The sequence below is a fragment of the Lepidochelys kempii genome, chromosome 1 (assembly GCF_965140285.1).
Source record: "Lepidochelys kempii isolate rLepKem1 chromosome 1, rLepKem1.hap1, whole genome shotgun sequence".
NCBI lineage: Eukaryota > Metazoa > Chordata > Testudines > Cheloniidae > Lepidochelys > Lepidochelys kempii.
In genome coordinates, this window is record NC_136380.1 from 157,191,154 (window position 1) to 157,215,999 (window position 24,846).

Here is a 24,846-nt window from a genome sequence, read left to right on the forward strand (position 1 = left end):
ACTCATCCTCTTGGGAGATGTCAATGCTAGAGACAGATGGGATTCCCAACTCTAGAGAGGCACAATAGGCAAAGAAGGGGTGGGAAATGTAAACCCCAATGGTGGTATTCTTCTTAGCAAATGTGTGGCGCATGACCTGCTCATCACGAATACCATCTTTAGGCAGAGTAACAAATTTAAGACCACCTGGAAACATCTTCGGTCCAAACACTGGCACCTCCTTGACTATGTTATAGTCAGAGTCCGAGACTATACCGACATCCATACAACATGAACAAGGAGAAATGCCCACCACTGTTGGACAGACCATCAATTAGTAAGATCAGTCACATACCTGCAACTCGCTCCACCACACCACAAACACCCAAAGACTAAGCGAAAGCGGTACAACGTCAAAGCACTTCAAGGCCAAGACAGCTGTGAGATGTTCCAGCAACATCTGTCTGAGAAACTCTCTAACCTGCCCGACATCACTGACATCCAAGAGCACTGGGATCAACTTAAAAACACCATTCACAATACATGTGCTGAAACCAGAGAACATTCCACTCATCGGCACCAAGACTGGTCTGACAAAAACAATGAGGAAATCCTAGCATTAATTCAACAAAAAAGAAATGCATTTTGTAACTGGCAAAATGATTCCTCTAACAAATGAAAACATGAGACCTATCACCTGCTTAAAGCCACAGTAGGCTATATGACCTCAAAAACAAGTGGTGGAAAGAGAAGGCCTCAGATCCAGGATTTCGTAGACCAGGATGACAGGAGAAGCTTCTTTCAAGCAACAAAAGCTATATATTTGCCAAGCCCCAAAGGCCCAACCCGCTTACATTCTCAGGATTCCTTCACCTTCCTTAAGGACAATGCAGCTATTAAACAACACTGGAAGGAGCACTTTTGAGAGCCTACTAATCCACGGTCTCTGAAGACACAATCGAGTTTATTCCAGAATGCTGAGCAATGGAACACCTTGCAATCGCCCATCTTTTGAGGAAGTCTGGCAGGCCATCACTTAGACAAAAAAAATCACAAGGCACCAGGCCCAGACCGCATCCCAGCTGAGGTTTTTAAAACTGGTGGAACAATGCTCCAGCACAAACTTTGCCAACTCCTCAACAAAATCTTGACCTGCGAAGAAATTCCACCTGACTAAGAATGCCAACATTGTTACAATATTCAAGAAAGGGAAGAAATCTTTGTGCGGGAACTACAGAGGTATTGCTCTCCTCTCCATCACAGGGAAGGTTCTTGCCCAGATCCTACCAAACTGCCTCCTCCCACTTGCCAAGGAACTCCTCCCCAAATCACAGTGTGACTTCAGGTCACCTGGAGGCAAAATAGACACGATCTTCATGGTACGACAGATTCAGGAGAAGTGCAGAGAGCAACACCAGATCGTGCAGAGAGCAACACCAGCAATGTTCACGACATTCATCGATCTAACCAAGGCCTTTGACTATCAATCGTGATGCCCTACGGAAGATGCTATGTAGGTTTGGCCGTCCACAGAAATTCATTTCCGTCATCTGACTGCTCCATGATGGGATGACTGTCACCATTTTGTGCAACAGCTCAGAGACCAAACCATTCACCATTTGCACTGGTGTCAAGCAGGGCTATGTCATTGCTTCAGCACTCTACTCCATTTACCTTACCGTGATTCTGATTCCCATTCACGACTGCTGTCCTGACGGAATCAGGATTGAGAAGTTGGCGATCCATACAATACTCAAATCTTCAATGTCTCCAAACAAAATCTAAGGTCATGAGAATTGGCATCACTGACCTACAGTAGGCAGATGATTGCATCATTCTTTCACACACCAAGGCCAACCTGCAAAGTGCCTTAAATCTTTTTTGCAGATGCCTATCACAGCCTGGGTCTCTCTCAACATTGGAAAAACCAAGGTACTCTACCAACCCTCACCTGCACAAACTACTCTTCGTACTCCACAAATCCGATCAGCGGAGAACCCCTGGAAAATGTGGACCATTTTCTGTGTCTTGGCAGCCACCTCTCCCAAACAGCCAGCATTGACACAAAAATTGAATACAGAATCCGCTTTGCCAGCGCAACTTTTGGAAGACTACTCAAACAAGTCTTCAATGATAGGGATTTACAGGTACCAAGGTCTTGATTTACAAGGCAGTTGTCATCTGCACCCTTCTCTATGGGTGAGAGACCTGGATAATCTACAGATGTCGTTATCTCAAGCGGCTGGAGTGGTTCCAGCAGCGCTGCTTCAGGAGGATTCTCAGGATTAGCTGGGAAGACCTACATACTAACATCAGTGTTCTCTCTGCAGCCAACATCAGCAGCATAGAAGTGCAGGTCATGAAACACTAGCTCCGCTGGGCTGGCCACTGTGTATGTATGCCTGACACTTGCCTCTTGAAGTAAGTACTCTTCTCTCAGTTAAGTCAGGGAAGAAATGCTCGCGGAGGGCAGCAGAAGCGTTTCTAATACATACTGAAAGTACGTCTTAAAAAGGGAGGCATCAACCCAACAAACTGTGAGGACTTGGCACGGAACAGAACAAAGTGACGCCACACCATACACCAAGACACAGCTCACTTTGAGGAGAACAGATGTGCTCATGAGACAGAGAAGCGACAAAGGAGGAAAGAAAGGGCATAACAGTCCAGTCAACAACTATGTCTCCTACAAGATTACACCGGTCACTTCTGTGGGAAAAATCTACAGGGCAAGAATTGGGCTCCTCAGCCACTTAAAAACCTCACCAATGAACCCCTTTGACAGACATCATCCTCGTTTCGAGGGATAGCCAAAGATGATAGTTAGGTTCTGTTTATGTTGCAACCAAGCAAAGGCCATTGGGCATTAGCAGACTTAAAGAATACTTAGGTCACATCTACGTGCAACTACCGCTTAAAGCAACCGGAACCATGTTACCACCAGACAGTTTCATATTGGTTTCTGCCCTTCTGGGGACAAACTTGTGCAGGAGCATGCGTGACTACTGAAACAAGCTGAAACTCAGGGGATGAGAAGGTGAACAACAATATGCAGAAAAAGAAAGGGATATATATTAATAGACCACAAAAAGCAGAAAACATCTGAAAAAACAAAGACCTTACCACACTAACAATCTTCATAGCTATACTTCACTACTAGTGGAGCTTCACTAGCTGAAGCAGTGCTGGGAGTTGTAGCGAAGAGACGGGGACAGACAACACTGATAAAAATGCCCATGCCCGGTCTACATTACATCTTATATCACTAATACCAATGCTCCAGTAGCTAATTTTATAGATACAAGATATGCTAGTGTAGATGCAGCCATAAAAAAAACGGACTACTATAGCAGAACTGGAGAAAAAAAATCACTCAAAAAGTACCCCCAAAAACACACACGTCCCTAAAAACTTTTGAGGGGCTTGAGGTGAGAGGTGGAAAAAGTTCCCGATTTGTCAGATAAAAGTGAAATTAAATCAAATAAAATAATTGAATACATGGGGGTTGTGGTCCAGAAGTTACACACAGAGCAGTGAGCTCTGATCAGAAAAACTTACTATCTCCTTTTGAAAAGAAAGATTAAAGATCTGATCAGCTGAAATAAGATGGTCAAATATTTAAATCTAGTCTCACCTTTGCCCTCTGTTTCCTGGTTGGCAAAATTTAAAATTTCTTCGCAGAAGTGTTGTCGCTCATCTTCTGTTAAGTGATCATCACTGGCTAAAAGACTGCTTGTTTGAAGATAGCTGACATACCACGTTAAGGAACTGAGGGGAAAGAACTACAATCCATTTCAGAAACACTTTGGTGGGGAAAAAAATTTGATGAATTTTTGAGTTACTGCTTTTCTACTCTCCAGACACTGGATAAGCTGCTTTAGCATCAACAGACATTCCCATTAGAAAATAAAGCAATGGAAGGGTTCACTATCATTAAAGCCCACTACAGAAGCATCTTTTTATTTTACTGCAGATCTAATAAAGTTATCCACCACACGTAGTCTGTTTTTTATGTAGCAAAATGCAGTGTCTCAAACACATAACTGACTGGAGGAAAATTCACTCTCTTTACTAACCACAGAGGAATGAACTCTATGGCCAAAATATTGATGCATTACATTACACTGTGATAAAAATTAAATTTTAAATAAGCTCTAGCATTTGATTAAATTATAATTTATTGGTGTGTACCATACATTTAATGCACAGAACTCTGCTCTGAGAATCCGCCAAATGTGATAGTAGCACTTACCATAACTAATCATAAGAAAGGAATTTATATTCTCTTGGAGTTCTTGGGGTACAGGGACTTGCTGCAGTACAGTAGTCACTAAGACTACATAATCATTAGCTCAACAGCATTTTTGTAAGAGCACATTTTGAAACATACACAATAAAAATTTCAAGTGCTCAAGTGACTTGGGAGCCTAGGACCCATTATTAGAGGAGACCTCAGCAGTTAGGACCCTAAATCTAACTGAAAATCAGTTGGACTTAGCCTCCACTATGTTAATGTGTAGGCAGAAACTGTATATAGTGTGATGTTTATTGGACCAAAAATAAGTAACATTATACAAACTTTAGGGCTAACATACCCTTTGCTACAAGTGCAAACAGAAAATGTGTACACTAGATTTGTTAGTCTAATATAATGGATCACATTATCTATGCTTTGTCAACTCTGTCTCAAGGACTCCGATGTTGGAATGCAAAACAGGGAAACATAAGAAAAACCTGTATAAAGAGATCAAAGACATTGAATGGATTGTAGAAAAGTCAACAACAGACTAATCTCATTGGCTACTGACTGGACTCTCTCCAGCCTCTCAACAGATTTAGGTCAGAAAATATACATGTCAACAGTACTCCAATCTGAACTTTCCAGATTTCTTTATTTTAGAAGATACTTTTCAATTTGCCCAAGGTGTTTCTGACATTCTGCTAACTGCTTTCTTGTATGTGTGATAAGCAATGCCCAGCCCTCAGCAAGGTAAGTTCTTAGTGCTCCTTGAAGATAGACCTCTGCCTTCTGTGGATCCCTCTTCCTCCTGGAAAATAAAGAACAAATAGTTCGTACCTGATCTAGGTGAAACAGAATGCCATGGACACATATATCCCAAACTTCTAGCAAGTTAACGACACTGAAAAAGCAGCCACTTTTTTGAGATATACTCATTGAATATGCACTTGATAAAGTATTGTAATGGATGATCACGATATTGATTTTGCCAACACCGTATACTGGGGGATTGCTTATGCATTTCACCCAAAGCCAAAAATTATTTTTAGTTAGAAATACTATACAGTAACTACACAAAGCATTCAAACACAAATCTGTCTTGAAAAACAAAGGAACCAAAGTCAAGGTTCTCCCCCTGCCAGCCCACTGGGGTTCATTAGCGTGATGCAGATGTCTCATTTTTATAATTAAAAATACGCTTATTCAACAAGTTCTAAGTATACTAAAACTGGGGGGAGGGAAGAATGGGGGAGATAGGGATCATATAGAACTATTTTGTAATTAAATGGTCTCTCTCGTGTCCTTCAGGCCAAAACCTGAGTGAATTCAGACCTTCCAGCCATAGTATGAGGGTCATGATTAGCTATGATGCATCAACAAGAGAAACACGTTCCAGTATAACGGGGCCAAACACCAAACCAAAATACCGCCCTACTCTGAAACTCCCTGAAATGTAAAACTGGGAAGCATTAATGAAATCTCTTCAGCGGAGCTTAACTGCACATTGGTTTACCTTCCAGTGTGATTTAATGTTGAGCATATTGCAATTAATAATAAAAACTTACATTAACACATATAGTAAGTGTTGGAAATCACATTAGAAAACATGCCTGAAAGCTTTTTAGCCTAGAGTAGGTGCAAGGGATACAGCTATCATCAGCCAGTTAATAAAAACAAAAGCAAGGAGGGCTCAGAGCCAAAAACTCACTCCTAACTGCTTACTCAGCACATCTGAATATTTATCTTTATTATTCCCCCACTCTTCCCTCACCCCCCAAAAAAGGAGGAGGGGGGAGAAATCACCTACTCACTGCTTTCGGGGCCTTTGATATTAAATCCAGCAGCATAAGTTTATTCTAGCCGTCGGATTGCCTGACTATTATTTTGGGTACCGTGGTTTGGCATGACAGATTATTAGTGTATCTTGTTAATTTTCTGTATTATGTATTTTATTGCTGAAAGAAAACCAATTTAGAATACTTGTATTAATAGCACCTGGACTATTAAAAATATTCTGTTAAATGCTTCTTTCAGAATACAGTTAATTTCCCTTACAGACTGTGTCCAAGCTTTTCAACACTATGGTATTTTTAGAAGACATTCTTAAAAAATTCATTTACATATAAAACTCTGCCAAGTCCTTTCCAACGAGTTTAGCCGAGCGGATTCTTCCAATATTTGTGTACATTTCAATGGTGGCATGGGACAGATCCTGTTTAAAGGTAAAGAAACAAGAATTTAACGAGTGCAAAACTTGGAACAGAAAAGAATTCATTCTTAAACCAAAAACCCCAATGAACAGTTCAAAGTGAACATAATTATTTGTTGATTTTTGTATAACATTTTGTTTAGTAGTTGTACACATAAGATGCTTCACAAGGGAAATGCCACACAATTATGCTAGTTTATTTGAGGGACAATCATCTTAAAATAAAAATGTCTTGAAACGACTTAACAATTACTACTACAACTGAAAGAAATTGGAGAAAGATGGGGGGGGTGCGCAGCGCAGATCTTCAACACCTGGTAACACTTTGCGTCTAAGTAGCCATCACTGTTTCCCCTGTATAATCAGTAACCCTCTACGTCGGTATTACACAGAGCAATAGAGGAAAGAAAAACATCTTTTAAAAATAGGACGAGATTTTAATACCACAAAAAATGACAGGGATTAAGGGCAGATGTAGTTGTACAAGATGTACTTGAAACTACTTTCTAACTCATTTTTAAAGTGACTACATTTCTAGGTGACCGTATTCTGTTACCCTCTAGATCTTTGTGCATCCTGTTCACATTTATAAGATCATTAAAAGTTTGTAAAAGAGCCTTGTCATTTGGGGTTCTAATCATACATATTATGCAGCACTACTTGGAAATGTGTGCATGTACTGCTGGAGTGAGAGAGATCACGTAACTGGTCCTATTCTGAAAGAAGTTTAATCTGAATGAAAGAGGAACCTCAATCAACAGGTGCAATTCCCAAACAAAGAACTAAGAGTTATAGTTGTACATGGATATATTTTAAGACATTTATACAGTTAAATAAATTGTTTGAGGCACTCTGCTGGAAGACAAGCAACCCAGAGTTAAGGTTCCACAACCAACCTTGAGCCCCATTCCCTGCACAGCCAAAACCTGCAGGTCAGTCTCCTTAGCCCCCGTCCCTTTCCCCAGCTAAATTTTCAAAATGGCTAAAGACCCCTCTCCCCCCGAAACACATTAACCAGAAAACCACCACATATATCACATGTTGGCAACCCCAACTCCTTCAGGCTTCTCCTCCACTCTGGGCCACAGATACCAACATTTTGTATCATTCTATCCATATACAGGCTAGAAACACAACCCTCCCTTCCAGCTATGTTCAGCAACATTTCACCTCCCACAGAGAGTCTAAAGAGTCTTTCCCATTCAACATTGCACAATTAAGATCTTCCTAGTCAAGTCTCTATATATAGACTAAAACCCCGCCTTTCTCTCAGTAACATCTCAAGATGGTTTTAGCCCACCCTACAGATGGGGTTCTCAAACTTCATTGCACCGTGACCCGTTTCTGACAACAAAATTACTACACAACCTCAGCAGGGGGCGTCCAATGCCCGAGCCCACCCAAGCCCCACTGCCCTGGGCAGGGGAGGAGAGGAGCTGAAGCCCAAGCCTGTAACCCCAGATGGTGGGGCTTGGACCTTGGCCCTGGGACCCAGCAAGTCTAATGTCAGCTCTGACGACTCCATTAAAACATTTTGAGAACTGCTGAGACAGACCAAACATATCCCTACATCGTCAACCATAGATATACTGGCTATAGACACCTCAGTTATATACACACAAAAGATAGGAGCCAACGTGTGTGTAGTAGATTTTACACTTGATATGAAGAGTTTCTAAAATTGTTGTGACTTGTTAATCTCTGTTAATTAGGACACTCTCCAGAATCCGAGAAAGTAGATCGTGGAGTTGTAGCTCAGCATTTTCTGACTTTCAAAATTAAAAAACCCATAACGTTGCTTAAAATATATGTGACTATTTCCAAATTTTTCAACATCTATAATTCTTAGGTTTAGTCAGAAATTTCCTTACTTTTCTAATTTTGATTAGATAGATATCTTGATATTTTTGTGTTGTCAGTAAACAGAAATGTCTTGTTATAAAAATATGAATGTGTTTTAATTTCAAATTATTGATGCAACTGAGGTTGGAAGTATATACACTTTTACAGTGTGCACTAATTCCTTATTTGAATTTCTAATGCATACAAGTTCTGTGTAGCCAGAAGAACAAAGGAATTTCACTAATGTAACTTCCAAGCTCTGCAGGCATTTATTTAGCTTACAATTTCTTAAATTCTGCAAGATCTCAGAGCTTAGTAGAGACCTTTACAAAGCTCTCAGAAGTTCAGTTCAAATTTTTGCATCGTCATTCCACAAATTTACTAGTTTACTAATTTGCATTAGTTCTTACTGAGAAATAATGTAAGACATCAAATTTGAAGTGTTTAGACCAAACCTTTTTTGAGATACTTTAAAAATTGTGCCCTTTTTCAATTTCGTAAAAAAGTCACATTTTAAAAGTGACTTGTTCAATTTCCCTCAACCTCTTCCATACCAAATGTCAATGGCCTAACAGAATGTACAAGTTTCAGGCACAAGGGAGCTTTTCCATAAAAAAAAATTGGGTGATGTGAAGTCAGACTTAATACAAAGTAGCTTACAAATATAACTACAGAATTATTACTGGTTTCAGAGTAGCAACCGTGTTAGTCTGTATCCGCAAAAAGAAAAGGAGGACTTGTGGCACCTTAGAGACTAACAAATGTATTTGAGCACAAGCTTTCATGAGCTACAGCTCACTTCATCTGATGTCATTGGTGTCAGCTCTGCCTAGCCTGCTTGATGGCCCCGTAAGGGCCATCAGCTATACAACTGACCCTTTGAGAGAAGGCAGACACGCCTTGGGACTCAGCAAGGTATGCAGGGACATGCCTATGGACAGAACTCTGAGGTGTTTCCATGCCATGTGATGCACAGCTTGTCTTTGGAACAAGAAAGACCGACCACATGACAAGAGAACATAAAAAGCTGCTGCAGCTCCTCCATCTTGTCTTCAATCCTGCTTCTTACCTCTGGAGGGACTTTGCTACACTGGAGCTTTGAACAAAGGACTGAATGACCCATCCCAACAGTGGATGTACTCCAGAGACTTGATTTGAACCTGCAGTTTATTCTATCACTGCTGCAAGCCTGAACCAAGAACTTTGCCATTACTGTATGTAATTGATTGCATTTAACCAATTCTAGCTCTCATCTATATTTCCTTCCTTTTATGAATAAACCTTTAGATTTCAGATTCTAAAGGATTGGCAACAGCGTGATTTGTGGGTAAGATCTGATTTGTATATTGACCTGGGTCTGGGGCTTGATCCTTTGGGATCGAGAGAACCTTTTTTCTTTTACTGGGGTATTGGTTTTCATAACCATTTATCTCCATAACGAGTGGCACTGGTGGAGATACTGGGAAACTGGAGTGTCCAAGGAAATTGCTTGTGTGACTTGTGGTTAGCCAGTGGGTGAGACCAAAGTCTGCTCTGTTTGGCTCGTTTGGTTTGCCTTAGAAGTGGAAAAACCCCAACCTTGGACTGTAACTGCCCTGCTTTAAGTGAGCTACAGCTCACGGAAGAATTATTACTGTGGCTTCATAATAGAGAAAAGGAGATACCAAGTTACAAAACAAGTTATGATTCTTTAACACACAACTAAGGTCTTTATCATTCAACAAGATATGCTATCTCCAACCCTTACACCTATGCTGAGGGTCATCAGCTTCAATGGGACTAACATTATACGCAGGAAAAAAAATCCCATTGCAGATCACCACTTAAGAAAACTTCCTGAAAAGCTGGATGCAAACATCAAACTGTTTCCTGAACAGATCTAACTTATCGATCGTATAATCTAAGTTCAGAATAATATATAGTTTCTGAAAGTATGGCCAATTTTTTTTTAGAACCTATAAAGTTACAAATCCATTTACATCCCCATAGTAATAGGTAGGCAAGTTAAACCAAAATTTAAAAACCTGGTGCCTAATGTTAGGCTCCCAACTACATACCGTGGCCCTAACTAAATGACAGTGTGCACATTTGAATGTCAGACTGCATAAGTGCCACAATACAGATTTGAGACGTTAACATTAGGTACCCAAGGCTTGAAAATGATGGCCTTAACCATTCCATGAATATACATATGTTCATCATTTTCAATATGTATATTTACTACAGTGTAAACACTTATATGCCATACTTACTAAGTAGTGTTTTTCAAAAGCTTCCACAGATGATAAGGCCTCCTTGAGTTTCTTATAAGGGCTTTGTGTGGTGTTAGCTTCAAAATAAAATGAACGAGATACTGACTTACAAACAGATTTTTGTTTTAACACGCAATAATCAAATGTAGAGAGAACATTATTTTTATATTATGTGCTATATTTAAAGATAGTCCAGAATATTTAGGTAACGTAATCTTATTTTTACAAATTACAAATTAAAATATCTAGTTAACAGGATTTGTTTTACTGACCGCTACATTTGCTGCTCCAGTCAAAATTCAAATGACATTACAGCAGTTAAGAAAACTTCCCTACACTGTTCTAAAAATAGTGTTCTAGATCACATTCACCAAAATCTGTCAGAACATAAAATTATATTTAGATACTCCCCTGTATCTTAGCAAAGTTAAGACTTCTCATACTTACCCATTATAGGATTTATAAAAAAACAGTATGAGAAGCTTCTGTAGTTTATATTAGAGAGACAAAATAGGTGATGTAATGTCTTCTATTAGACCAACTTCTGTTGGTGAAAGAGCTAAGTTTTTGATCTTACATAGAGCTCTTCTTCAGGTCTGTACTTTATATGGTATTTTAGTCTCTCAAATGACTTTAAAGTGTTGCATTCTACTAGAAAAGTCTGAAATACTGGAACTTAAAAAAAGTTGTTTGATTTAACCTCTTTTTGTTTGGCTTTGTATTGGTAGTATTTGTATGTGTAGAGGCTTGTAGGGGCGTTGTGCTGGGAGAGAAGCTGAGCCCTGATTAGGGGGTGGGGCTTCACTGACTAGGGGTCCTATAAAGGTAGCAGCCAGTCAGGCAGCAGCACAGACAGCTGCAGCAGCACAGGAGCTAGCAAACAGAGCTGTAAACAGGGGAGTTTGAAAGGGGAGTTTGTCTTGTGGTGCTTGTGTGGGGTTTGGTTTTGCTGTGGGTGGTGGTGTTTTGGTGTGGTTTGTGTTTCCCAGATTAACAGGATTTAGGTGGGAAGGCTATGACAGATTCAGAGGTGGCAGTGGGAGTGACCCATGTAGCAGATGACACAATGAAGATGACTGGATGTGGAAGCTGTGGTATGTACATGATCCTGGAGGGGGCACCTGGTAAGAGTTTTGTCTGCATGAAATGCCGTCTGATAGAGCTGATGGAGGAAAAGATTAGAGGTTTGGAGATGCAGGTGGAAAGTCTGGTAGAGTTTAGGAAGGGGTTTGAGCAGATTATGGAGCAAAGACATGAGGTATCTGAAGGGAAAAGCTCAGACTTGCAGATGGAAGCAGGACTAGGGAATTCTGAGGGGAGACTGGGTGAGGAAAGTGGTCAGTGGAAGCATGTGACTAAAAGAACTAGGCAGAGGAAAAGACGGGCTAGTGAAGGAGAAATAGAGCTTCAGAATAGGTTTGCAGAGTTGGAAAATGAAGAAGGGGCTCAGCAGGTAGTCACTGAAGGTGACAGGGCAAGGAAGAAGAGAAGAGCGGTTAGTCCTATAGGAAAAGGGGAAGAGTTAATGGAGATTACACCAAATATGAGCCCCAGGAGGATACAGGATGGGTTAAAAAGGATTACAAGGGAGAATGGGAATGGAAAAAACTTGCAGCCAGAGGGAACAGGGGATAGACTGGAGAATAGCACCGTCACTAGGAAAAGGCAGGTCTATGTGATTGGGGACTCTTTATTGAGAAGAATAGATAGGCCTGTAACCAGAGCTGATCCAGAAAATAGGAGGGTGTGCTGTCTTCCAGGTGCTAAGATACGGGATGTAGACCTGAGGTTAAAAAGGATTCTAAAGGGAGCGGGAAAGAATCCCCTAATTATCCTTCATGTGGGAACAAATGATACGGCTAGATTCTCACTGGAAAGTATTAAGGGAGACTATGTTAGGCTGGGGAGGACGCTTAAGGAAATTGAGGCTCAGGTGATCTTTAGTGGGATTCTGCCTGTTCCTAGAGAAGGGCAACAAAGGTGTGACAAGATTATGACTATCAATAGATGGCTTAGGCAGTGGTGCTATAAGGAGGGCTTTGGGATGTATGGCCATTGGGAGGCATTCATGGATAGAGGACAGTTCTCTCGGGATGGACTTCATCTGAGTAGGGAAGGAAATAGACTTCTAGGATGGAGGCTGGCACAACTGATTAAGAGAGCTTTAAACTAGGAATTTGGGGGAGATGGTTGGGAGATGTCCAGGTAATCTCCACGCCAGAATTTAGCATAGAGTGGAAAGAAAATGAAGTAAGAGTGGATACAGCTGTAGGTAGGAGGAAGGGCAGTGTAGATACAAGTCTAATAGGTTATACTGGTAGTAAAATAACCGTGCCTAATAGGGTACAGAATGTGAGTGAGGCCAAACAGCAAAAATTAAGATGTTTGTACACTAATGCAAGGAGCCTAGGTAACAAAATGGAGGAACTAGAGTTACTGGTGCAGGAAGTGAAACCAGATATTATAGGTATAACAGAGACCTGGTGGAATAGTAGTCATGACTGGGCTACAGGTATTGAAGGGTATGTGCTGTTTAGGAAAGACCGAAATAAAGGTAAAGGTGGTGGAGTAGCACTGTATATCAATGATGAGATAGAATGTAAAGAAATAAGAAGCGATGAAATGGATATGACTGAGTCTGTCTGGGCAATAATTAAATTGGGGAAGAAAACTATTAGAGCCTCCCCTGGGATAGTGCTTGGGGTGTGCTATAGACCGCCGGGATCTAATTTGGATATGGATAGAGCCCTTTTTAATGTTTTTAATAAAGTAAATACTAATGGAAACTGTGTGATCATGGGAGACTTTAACTTCCCAGATATAGACTGGAGGATGAGTGCTAGTAATAATAATAGGGCTCAGATTTTCCTAGATGCGATAGCTGATGGATTCCTTCAACAAGTAGTTGCTGAACCGACTAGAGGGGATGCCATTTTAGATTTGGTCTTGGCGAGTAATGAGGATCTCATAGAGGAAATGGTTGTAGGGGATAATCTTGGCTCAAGTGATCATGAGCTAATTCAGTTCAAACTGAATGGAAGGATTAACAAAAATAAATCTGCAACTAGGGTTTTTGATTTCAAAAGGGCTGACTTTCAAAAATTAAGGAAATTAGTTAGGGAAGTGGATTGGACTGAAGAATTTATGGGTTTAAAGGTAGAGGAGGCCTGGGATTATTTTAAATTAAAGCTGCAGAAGCTATCGGAAGCCTGCATCCCAAGAAAGGGGAAAAAATTCATAGGCAGGAGTTGTAGACCAAGCTGGATGAGCAAGCATCTTAGAGAGGTAATTAAGAAAAAGCAGAAAGCATATAGGGAGTGGAAGAAGGGAGGGATCAGTAAGGAAAGCTACCTTATTGAGGTCAGAATATGTAGGGATAAAGTGAGACAGGCTAAAAGTCAAGTAGAGTTGGACCTTGCAAAGGGAATTAAAACCAATAGTAAAAGGTTCTATAGTCATATAAATAGGAAGAAAACAAAGAAAGAAGAAGTGGGACCGCTAAAAACTGAGGATGGAGTGGAGGTCAAGGATAATCTAGGCATGGCCCAATATCTAAACAAATACTTTGCCTCAGTCTTTAATAAGACTAAAGAGGATCTTAGGGATAATGGTAGCATGATAAATGGGAATGAGGATATGGAGGTAGACATCACCATATCTGAGGTAGAAGCGAAACTCAAACAGCTTAATGGGGCTAAATCGGGGGGCCCAGATAATCTTCATCCAAGAATATTAAAAGAATTGGCACAAGAAATTGCAAGCCCATTAGCAAGAATTTTTAATGAATCTGTAAATTCAGGGGTTGTACCATATGATTGGAGAATTGCTAACATAGTTCCTATTTTTAAGAAAGGGAAAAAAAGTGATCCAAGTAATTATAGGCCTGTTAGTTTGACATCTGTAGTATGCAAGGTCTTGGAAAAAATTTTGAAGGAGAAGGTAGTTAAGGACATTGAAGTCAATGGTAAATGGGACAAAATACAACATGGTTTTACAAAAGGTAGATCGTGCCAAACCAACCTGATTTCCTTCTTTGAGAGAGTAACAGATGTTTTAGATAAAGGAAACGCAGTGGATCTAATTTATTTAGATTTTAGTAAGGCGTTTGATACTGTGCCACATGGGGAATTATTAGTTAAATTGGATAAGATGGGCATCAATAGGAAAATTGAAAGGTGGATAGGGAATTGGTTAAAGGGGAGACTACAACGGGTCCTACTGAAAGGTGAACTGTCAAGTTGGAGGGAGGTTACCAGTGGAGTTCCTCAAGGATCAGTTTTGGGACCAATCTTATTTAATCTTTTTATTACTGACCTGGGCACAAAAAGTGGGAGTGTGCTAATAAAGTTTGCAGATGATACAAAGCTGGGAGGTATTGCTAATTTAGAGAAGGACAGGGATACCCTACAGGAGGATCTGGATGACCTTGTAAACTGGAGTAATAGGAATAGGATGAAATTTAATAGTGAGAAGTGTAAGGTCATGCATTTAGGGATTAATAACAAGAATTTTAGTTATAAGCTAGGGACGCATCAACTAGAAGTAACGGAGGAGGAAAAGGACCTTGGAGTATTGGTTGATCATAGGTTGACTATGAGCTGCCAATGTGATATGGCTGTGAAAAAAGCTAATGTCGTCTTGGGATGCATCAGGAGAGGTATTTCCAGTAGGGATAAGGAGGTTTTAGTACCGTTATATAAGGCACTGGTGAGACCTCACCTGGAATACTGTGTGCAGTTCTGGTCTCCCATGTTTAAGAAGGATGAATTCAAACTGGAACAGGTACAGAGAAGGGCTACTAGGATGATCCGAGGAATGGAAAACTTGTCTTATGAAAGGAGACTCAGGGAGCTTGGCTTGTTTAGCCTAACTAAAAGAAGGTTGAGGGGAGATATGATTGCTCTCTATAAATATATCAGAGGGATAAATACCAGAGAGGGAGAGGAATTATTTAAACTCAGTACCAATGTGGACACAAGAACAAATGGATATAAACTGGCCACTAGGAAATTTAGATTAGAAATTAGACGAAGGTTTCTAACCATCAGAGGAGTGAAGTTTTGGAATAGCCTTCCGAGGGAAGTAGTGGGGGCAAAAGATCTATCTTGCTTTAAGATTAAACTCGATAAGTTTATGGAGGAGATGGTATGATGGGATAACATGGTTTTGGTAATTAAATATTCATGGTAAATAGGCCCAATGGCCTGTGATGGGTTTTTAGATGGGGTAAGATCCAAGTTACCCGGGAAAGAATTTTCTGTAGTATCTGGCTGATGAATCTTGCCCATATGCTCAGGGTTTAGCTGATCGCCATATTTGGGGTCGGGAAGGAATTTTCCTCCAGGGCAGATTGGAAGGCCCTGGAGGTTTTTCGCCTTCCTCTGTAGCATGGGGCATGGGTCACTTGCTGGAGGATTCTCTGCTCCTTGAGGTCTTCAAACTACAATTTGAGGACTTCAATAGCACAGATATAGGTGTGAGGTCTTTTTTAGGAGTGGTGGGTGAAGTTCTGTGGCCTGCATTGTGCAGGAGGTCAGACTAGATGATCATAATGGTCCCTTCTGACCTAAATATCTATGAATCTATGTCACTCCAAACACTTGGTGAGGAGAAAAAAAGCTACCAACTGCAGCAAGTCAACAATTATAAGAGGGAAAACTCGCTTTTAATGGAATTGCAGTAGACTGCATATTGTTGGATTCCCTTTCACTCATTATCCCACCTGCAAAAGTAGAATTACATCTCAGCATCTGGCAAACAATACAAATATACTAATTGTACTAGGAGATATTTAACATCTGGAATTTTTTCAATGAATTGTTTAGAGATTCAGCCTGATACAGAAACAGAAAGCCAACTAAATCTATGTGGTTCTGACTAATACAGTACAGTTATGTCACTTTATAGCCCTAGTTACATACAGGGTATACAATATCAGATTAGGATTCGTCTGTTTCATTCTCAAACTGACTTAATTTTAAAGCTTGTTGTAGGAGCAGTAATAGAAGTAATGTATAATTCAGAACCAAGAGTGGTCAGAAATGTCTGCTGTGGCACCTCATAATGTTGATAAAGAGAATATATACTGTGAAAGCCACAATCCACAATAAAGGGTTATAATTACAATTTAAAAAAAAAAAATTGAAAGAAACCACACACTATACCACTCTTAAAGAACATATGCTCCCCCTTTTCCCCCTCTCCCCCAAAGTATCACATGTACATTTATCTACTTACAGAATATAATTTAATTCTCCCCATCTAAAGAGCTAATCTAAGAGGGAAGCCACCACATATTTAAACAGATTGCAAGGTATTACATAAAGTACATATGAGTTTTGGTAGTACCTGTTTCAGGGCGCTCTGCTCCCAAGCCTGCTAACAGATCAACCGTTCTATTAAGATCTTCAGAATTTGGTCCCTTTTCAGACACAAGTCCACACAGGTAACCAAGGGACTTTAGCTATGGAAATAAATACAAGCAATAAATGTGTTCCAAAAAGTTACGAATATCAGTATAAAAAACCTTGCTAACAAATGTCTTCTACATCATGACTCCCAACAGATCAGTACAGGATATTTGGATAAATACTGTTGTCATATTACACCACTTATAAAGCCTTCATTAAAATGGTCTCCTCCTTAAAATGGGACAGACAGGAGAGCCTTCTAAAAGTGGCTGAGCATATTACTTGAAAAGCTGAAAGGAATCTTATCAAAGACTAAATTATATTTATGAGTCAACAACTTTTGGTATTAAAGACATTAAAAATGTAAACACTTAGCACTTTTATTTTTATACAACACCTGAAATATTGATACTTATTAAACCCAGAGGCTTGGGGAGGGGGGATTGGGTTTTTTTTAAATGTATAGAAAACAACTTTGATTGGTCTGGCAGTTACTAACAGTCAGGTGCATTTAAAATACCAGGTTCATAATATTATAATTAGTGTCTTGTGTTTCAGTAAAAAAAATTAAACCACACAACTGTATGAAGTCCAGAGCCTCCAATGTACAGATTGGGTAGATGTACAGGCTGAAAACTCATAACACATCTAATTATTTATATAATGCTGTATGTGAAGTGAAACATTTCTTCCTGAATAGAGATGATCAGCAGGGCTGCCTTTAACCAACACAGTGCTGTTAAAGATGTAGGTGAATAGTTACCAATCATTATGGGACTGAATTGGGGGTAGTTTGCTATATTCTGTGTCAAAGGATGCTGTCTGACTGAAGGTCAACCCTGGTGATTATTTTCTGATGTGAAGAATTAGATTGTCATTTTAGCATAACAGAGGTTACTGATCAACAAGTTATCCAACCTATTTTACAATAGGGTCTCATTACTTGTCTTGCCCCCCTGAAGTAGTAAATTTCACACTGTATGGGACTAATTTTCTTTTAATAGTTCTAAATGGACTTTTCGTAATCCCACCTCATTTTCTGTTTTGCCATTGATTCTGGTCCTCTTCACTCCATACCTCTACCTACACTGCAATCCTTCTACAGACTAACCTCTCCCTGCCCATTGTGTTTCTCAACGTTCTCCCTCCCCATTTATCATATCCACTCCACCTGTACTCCAACAATTATCTCCTCAACCCTATTTCAAAGCCAAGTGCATCCCCCAAAAGTTTTAATATAAACAGTTATACATTGTAACAATGATTTGTAAATAGCTTAATGTACCTATCACCTCCTTGACTATTTTGCTTGTATGTTTTTCAATTTTACCATGACTTTAGTCTTGCCTTTTTAGGATATAAGCTCTTTTGGGCATGAACTGTCTTCCTATGTTTATACAGCATGTACAACAATGGAGCCCTAATCCTGATGGGGGGTTTTAGGAGGTACCACACTATAAACGAAGTAAAAATAGTAATTAATAAAAAGAAAATGTGAGAAAGTTCCCAGCAACTTGGGAAAGTAGCAGATAAGTGGGCTGTTGAAGCTAACATTGTCAACAACGGTGAGGGTCAATTATTTCTACTGTAATTATAGAACATCCATAACTTCTATATTGTAACCAGATTTCTACAAAATCCATAATATGCTGGAATAAATAAGAAGTTTGGGGAAAAATCAAAATATAAATAAAAAGTTTGGAGGGGGAAAGGCTCTCATTCAGCTCAGGGTTTGTCTTCTTGCAACACATTCACAGTAACCTCCTCCTTTCAGCTGACAGATTTCATGGGTTCATTTCAAAGCTAAATCAGCACCACTACAGATCAGCTAGAGCAGTCATTGCTTAGAAACATGAAGCACTTCTCTTTCTCTCTCTACATCAAAGACCTGAGCATGGTGCTTAAGTATTCCCAGCCCTTGCCTCCCAATGAAGAAATAGAAAAAAACGTAAACCTGATTATGCCAAGTAGCACGACACAGTACTACCAGGTTAGTCTACAGATCGGTGTATTAAAGAACTTCTAGATTTACAATAAAACATGTCCCAGTTTGTCACAGAGCCATGGCACATTTCAAGTGATATCTCCATAACTGAAATGTAACAGCTTGATTACCTTTTCAGTGGCGTAGCTCCATAAGCCAACTGTGTGGGAAACATTGGCATCTACTTGTGCTCGGTCACAGCAGCCTTCTATTCTTTGTAGGACCTCTAAACAGCTCAAAAATACCCAACAATCCAAAGCTCCAGGAGGAACAGAGACCTGAAGATGAACAGTAAAGGTAATTGAGAAATGAATAATTGCTTGATCATATTAGGACATAGCTTGAGAGACTGGGGAAGAGGTGCACTGCATGGGAAGTAGCTTCCATTTAAGGAGATTCAGAAGACTGAGGGCTAGTGTACACTACCACAACATTGGCGCCGCTGTAGTGTGTCTGAAGACACGCTATGCCAATGGAAGAGTGCTCTCCTGTCAGCATAATTACTCCACCTCAACTAGAGGTGGAAGCTATGCCGTCAGGAGAGATCTCCTGCCAATATAGCGCTGTGCAGACACTGCTTTAAGCTGATGAAACTTACGTTGCTCCGGGGGGGGGGGGGGTGAGAGAGGGAGGATGGGGTTCACACCCTGAGTGACGTAAGTTACATCAGCTTAAATTGTAGTGTAGATGAGGCCTAGGTTTGCTCAATTTGGAAAGGAATAAGAGAAAATCTGAAAAAAGCATATTAAACAACAAATGGTATGAATACATTGGGAACTCCTACTTATTCTGTGTTAGGATACATGACCAATATGACTCAAATTCTAAGGCATCAAATTTAAGGTGGAGAAGAGGAACTGTTTTTTAGTGCAACTAATAATCATCTCATGAAATTTTCACTACCATGGTATCTTAGAAACAATCAGAAGGATTAGTTTTGACTAAGAATAGTATCTGCAGTTACAACAGCAAGGATAAGACTAATAAGAAATGAATCATAAGCTCAAGTCAGGAAGACATTTTCCCATGACGACGTAGTACTGTTCCTGAAAACAGATATATGATGAGTGTACTAATACTTAACTTTGGTCATCTGATATACATTGGGGATGGTCAAAATTTATCCCCCCAGCATATCTGATAAAGCCATGGTACAACATTAAGATATAGTAGTAGATTCTCTCTCTCACACACGCACGCTGTTCTGAAGTGAGCTGCTGGCCCACATATCAAGAAGATAGCCTTCCTGCCCTATTCCCCACACAACTATACATTTGTTACCACATAAGTTAATTATTGGTTATAGATCATGACATTGGTAATGAATTCAGGAAAGAAGCATATGAATGACTATCAGCTTCATAGTAAATTTATATTAGTTTTTCAGATCAGGCCCAGAACATTTTAACAATACAAGACATCATAATACTACCTCCAAAAAACAAACCTTTATGCAGTCTCCATCTGTATGGCTACTCAGCAAAGAAAAACCCATGACTGCCCCATGCCAGCTGACTTGGGCCCACATGGCTCAGGCTGCAGGACTGTTTCACCGCTGTGAAAATGTTTGGACTCTGGTTCAACTCCCTGCTCTGAGACCCTCCCACCACACAGGTCACGATCCTCACAGGTAGATATTTATTTTAAAACATAGTAATATATATGTAATATTGCTATAATATCACCATTGGAAACATTTTTACACCATTATACTGATCGTACACTAGCAGTGCTAATTGTGTCAGCGGTGACTGACAACTGGACAGAAACCTCTACTATTAAACAAGAGATGTGACTTACATAATGAATTGTGTTACACAAACTCACTTCTAGTAGCTTAAGCTCCTGCACACAGTTGTGAAGCAGCTCTAGTGCTCGCTGGGACACCTCCCACGGTCTCTGCAGGAAGATCAGCAGCGTGCACTGGCGAGAAAACAAGTAACTGCGCAAGTCTAAGAGAGTGGCTTCTTGATTCTGAATTAGCTCTCGTTTCTCCATATCTATTGGTTTACGGAGAATCAATCCATTCCAGCTCCGCACTGGTTGACAGAAAAACGTCAACCAGTTTGCTCCATCTAAGTAAACAAATATACAGTTAACGTCCAAACCCATTACTTTAAAGGCTTTTTTTTTTTTTAAACCCCCACAACAACCTTAGTGCCAAACTAACTCAAATACCTATATAAGCAGCCACATCTCCCATTACTTACTCTAGATACTTAAAAGTAGGCAGCCAATTTTCAAAATGCTGACTAAATACCTGACAGCTATAAGCAATAAGACAATTGGTTTACAATGCATTTCTGGATGATTAAAGTAAATCAAGTGAAATTACAGATAGAAAGCTGAGCAACTTTAGCTGCCTGAGCATCCATTAATTACACCTCACCATGATAGGTGTCCCCCTTGTTTTAGTCATATCTGCCTTTATCCCACTAATTCATGATAAGTTATTTGTTAAGTGTTCCATACATCTTTCTATTTTTACATCTACACTCAGTCATATCTGAACATCTTATGCTGTATTATGAAATATAACATCTTACTTATACAAAATAATTGATTTCACATTACTTGACACTTTTCGAAAGGTATGTGTCCCATGTTACTGACAAACTGAAATGAACTCAAGTCTCATGCTGCTTGTAGAAAACAATTTATATTAAATATACAAGGAAAGAATTGTATACATATGCATTAACTGGGCATGGCATAATTCTAGTGTCTAGAATTTCTTACTGAATCTAATTTGAAAACCACCTTTTAGCCAATGTCTAAAGTAGCCTGTAATCATGCATGTTGTTAAAAAAAATAGCGTTAGATTCAACGGGAAGCCTTCAAAATCGCATGCAAGAAGATTTGATTATTAATGACTCAACAACAAGCTTTGGGAAGAAGCAGCAGCACCAGGGCCAAATCAAGACATAGGTACTTTAGACCCATGGCTAGGGCCCCAGTTCTTGGAGTCACATGAGACCAGAATCTCAGCTTTCATTATGTTTCTAGACCTCACTGATGCAAAGAAAAGCTTGAACACATGCCCAGAGTATAACTGTTGCCTGTCTGAACCTGGAGAGAGCATGAAACAATAGCTCCAAGTATCATGAAGTGTCTCATGCATCTTAATTGAAATCTGCTGCCCCCCCAGGAAAGGGTGTCGCAGAACCATATAGGAAGGTTGAGCCTAGGGCCCCTGTTTTACTTTAATTTGGTCCTGAGCAGAACAGGGAGTGGAACCAACTAATCTGCTGCATGCATTCACTTGTTGATTTAAAGCACTTACCACCAGCACCAAAGTTAACAACATATTGAGAGAACAAGGCATCAAGTTCATCATATTGCACCAAGGCATCTTCAAACTGCTGCAGCATTTCAAAGACAAAGGCCAGCTCTTCCTTTTAACACACAGGCAAAGAAAGGTACAAGTTATCAAAACGTGTTGCAGCCAATATTGTGGATTTTAAAAATTAACTATGAAAAGGACTCACTAGCCCAAAAGGACTTCTCCAAACTTGTCTCTGAGGGTTTGAATACCCAGGACAATGTAATGTTACAATTAATTATACTGCTATAACTCCCACATGGACACCCTCATAAGAGGGTCTTTTTCCAGGTTAACCTGTACTGCTTCCAAAGCTAAACAGGAACAAGCTAAACTATAGTAAGCCTGTCCACATGGGAAGTTATAGTGGTATAATTATACTGGTAATTTTTTCTGTACAGACAAGCCCTGACTCACTATAATAAAATATTCAGAACAAGCCTTAACTCTCAGGAACCTCATAAAAAACTCACCTCTTCCAGAAACCACTGCTGATGTACTTATAATTTATACATTCTATTTGTATAATGGAGACACTAGTTGCAGCTCCACAATTAAAGTTCGGTTTTACACTTAAAGCAGGGATTCAAAATCTGTTATGTATGAAAAATTCCACTTATTCTCCCCCAAACAACAGCATTTACTCCATAGAATAAATTTTCTGGGAATTTACAAGTAAATCTGTTAATGAGTTTCAGAGTTAAAATTAGTTAAACAGGTCCTTTAAGAAATTTAGCACTTGGTGTCACCCTTTTTTCCACCCTGAATAGGATTAACCAAATAATGCAAAAGCTTTGAACATCAGCTTATGCCCTGAATGACTACAAATAAGGTCTTTAGTATTTGTGGTTTCAGATTAAACTGAATTTTAAGACATTTATTTTTCTTCTCTTCCCCACTTCTCATCCCCACAGTCATCATAAGCAGAGTTAAGGCTTTACCATGTTGAGAATTTTTTTTTTTTTAAACCTTAACTGATAATTTACTGTGTTCAACACACTTGAGTTTGGGATAATTGCAACAGCATCCCCGTAATGTATTTTGCCCTAAATTACTGATAACTACTCTGACCCTTAACTGCACCTTAATGAGACTTCTCCTGTCCAACCATCTAGTTTTGTGTTACATAATGAGCCGGGGGGAGGGAAAGAGAAGTCTCAAGAGGTGGTGGGACCAATCTTACATAATGCAAAAATTCAAAACTATATGGCATCACACGTGGGAAATACGTTCTAGTCTATGTTTTAAGAGAAATATTCTAATCAAATCAATCCCTAATGTTATCATTTGAATGTGCAGTTTTTTCTGTAAGTGTTTAAATGTTTGTTAGAACAAATCAGATACATTTAAGAGTCATCCAGATCTGGAAATTCAAAACATCTGAAAACAGGATTCTCTCCAGAGAATTACATGATTTCATTTTAAAAAATAACTAAAGTCATTTATACTCTGATAACATTCTAAGCAAAAGAAAGTTTAGTAATATGTACAGCACATTGATATAATATTTTAACTAGAAGGGTTCATTTGCACAGCCATAATATACTTTAATGTTAAAGACACTTTTACACAAAGGCAATGGAACTAATAAAATGCAAATCTGTGCTCACAACTAACCCATAGCCTTTCTGCTGTCCAAGGTCCGAAGACACAGAAGCCTGAACAGATCTTACAGGTGAACACAGCACCACAAAAACATTGCAGGCAAGAATAGTGACAAGTTGCCATAATACTAGCCTCCGTATCTTTTTAAAAGGAGAGTCTGATCGAAAAAAATACAGCCAAGAAGAATACTTTCAACGAAACAAAGGACTAAAAAGTTGTTTAAAAATGTCATCTAAGTCTGTACCTGCACCATGAAATACTCGCAAAAACTCCACCCTGGCTCAGTCCTCTTCTCCCTCAAAGTTCTCATGTCATCTTCAAACTTGCCTAGATTTTTGGTAAAAGACATGAGAAGCAGCGTCCTGAGTTTTGTCAGGAAAGCGTTCCAGGATTCCTGAGAACGGGAAGAGTCTTTCAAGGGGTCAGACAGTACCACACATCTGTAAAGATATCGGTGGAAATTATTTTGTGGGTCTAAAAAGTAACATCCAGACATAAAATAAACTTATAATAGCCCCTACAATTACATACTATAAAAAATGTCAAATGGAAAGAGCAAGGAAACTCAGATTTCCATTCAACATCAATTCAAGACTTCTTATTAAATGGTATGAGCTAAGGACAGAGAGTCAATGGAGGTAACAAATAATAGCCTTAAAATGACAATGTATATTGAATAGCCTTAAGCATACTGTAGATAGAAAGGAAGCATTCATTAGACTGGGAGGGGGAGGAGGAGGAGGGGTTAGGCGGGAGGGTCCTGATACCTGTCAGGAATAGTCTAGTTATTACATAGTCCTGCCTTGGCAGGGGAGTGCAATAGACGACGTATCGAGGTCCCTTCCAGTCCTACACTTCTATGATTTTATGATAGGTTTGGAAAGAGAAATTCAAGTCTGGGTTCCACAACACAGGAGAGTTTACACAATGAGTATATTCTATTTTTTCAAAATCAATAAAAATAGGTTTTAGAAATCCAAAAACACAAAAAAGCTCTCCTTGG

General features: G+C 39.5%; 1 protein-coding gene across 5 annotated transcripts in view; it reads right to left on the reverse strand.

The window, feature by feature from the left end:
- The window catches only part of TRAPPC10 (trafficking protein particle complex subunit 10), a 102,280-nt gene that overhangs the window by 41,008 nt on the left and 36,426 nt on the right, over nt 1-24,846 (reverse strand). For all 5 annotated transcript variants that reach the window (XR_012160710.2, XM_073359195.2, XM_073359203.2 and 2 more), the window contains 9 exons: nt 24,088-24,283; nt 22,200-22,311; nt 20,744-20,991; nt 19,048-19,194; nt 16,871-16,985; nt 10,523-10,599; nt 6,340-6,431; nt 4,887-5,027; nt 3,614-3,726 (listed from right to left, as the gene is read on the reverse strand). Coding sequence is in view for 4 of the 5 variants with exons in the window: in XM_073359195.2 (XP_073215296.2) it covers nt 3,614-3,726; nt 4,887-5,027; nt 6,340-6,431; nt 10,523-10,599; nt 16,871-16,985; nt 19,048-19,194; nt 20,744-20,991; nt 22,200-22,311; nt 24,088-24,283 (1,241 nt within the window). In the remaining variant the exon portion in view is untranslated. The remainder of the gene's footprint in view (nt 1-3,613; nt 3,727-4,886; nt 5,028-6,339; nt 6,432-10,522; nt 10,600-16,870; nt 16,986-19,047; nt 19,195-20,743; nt 20,992-22,199; nt 22,312-24,087; nt 24,284-24,846) is intronic.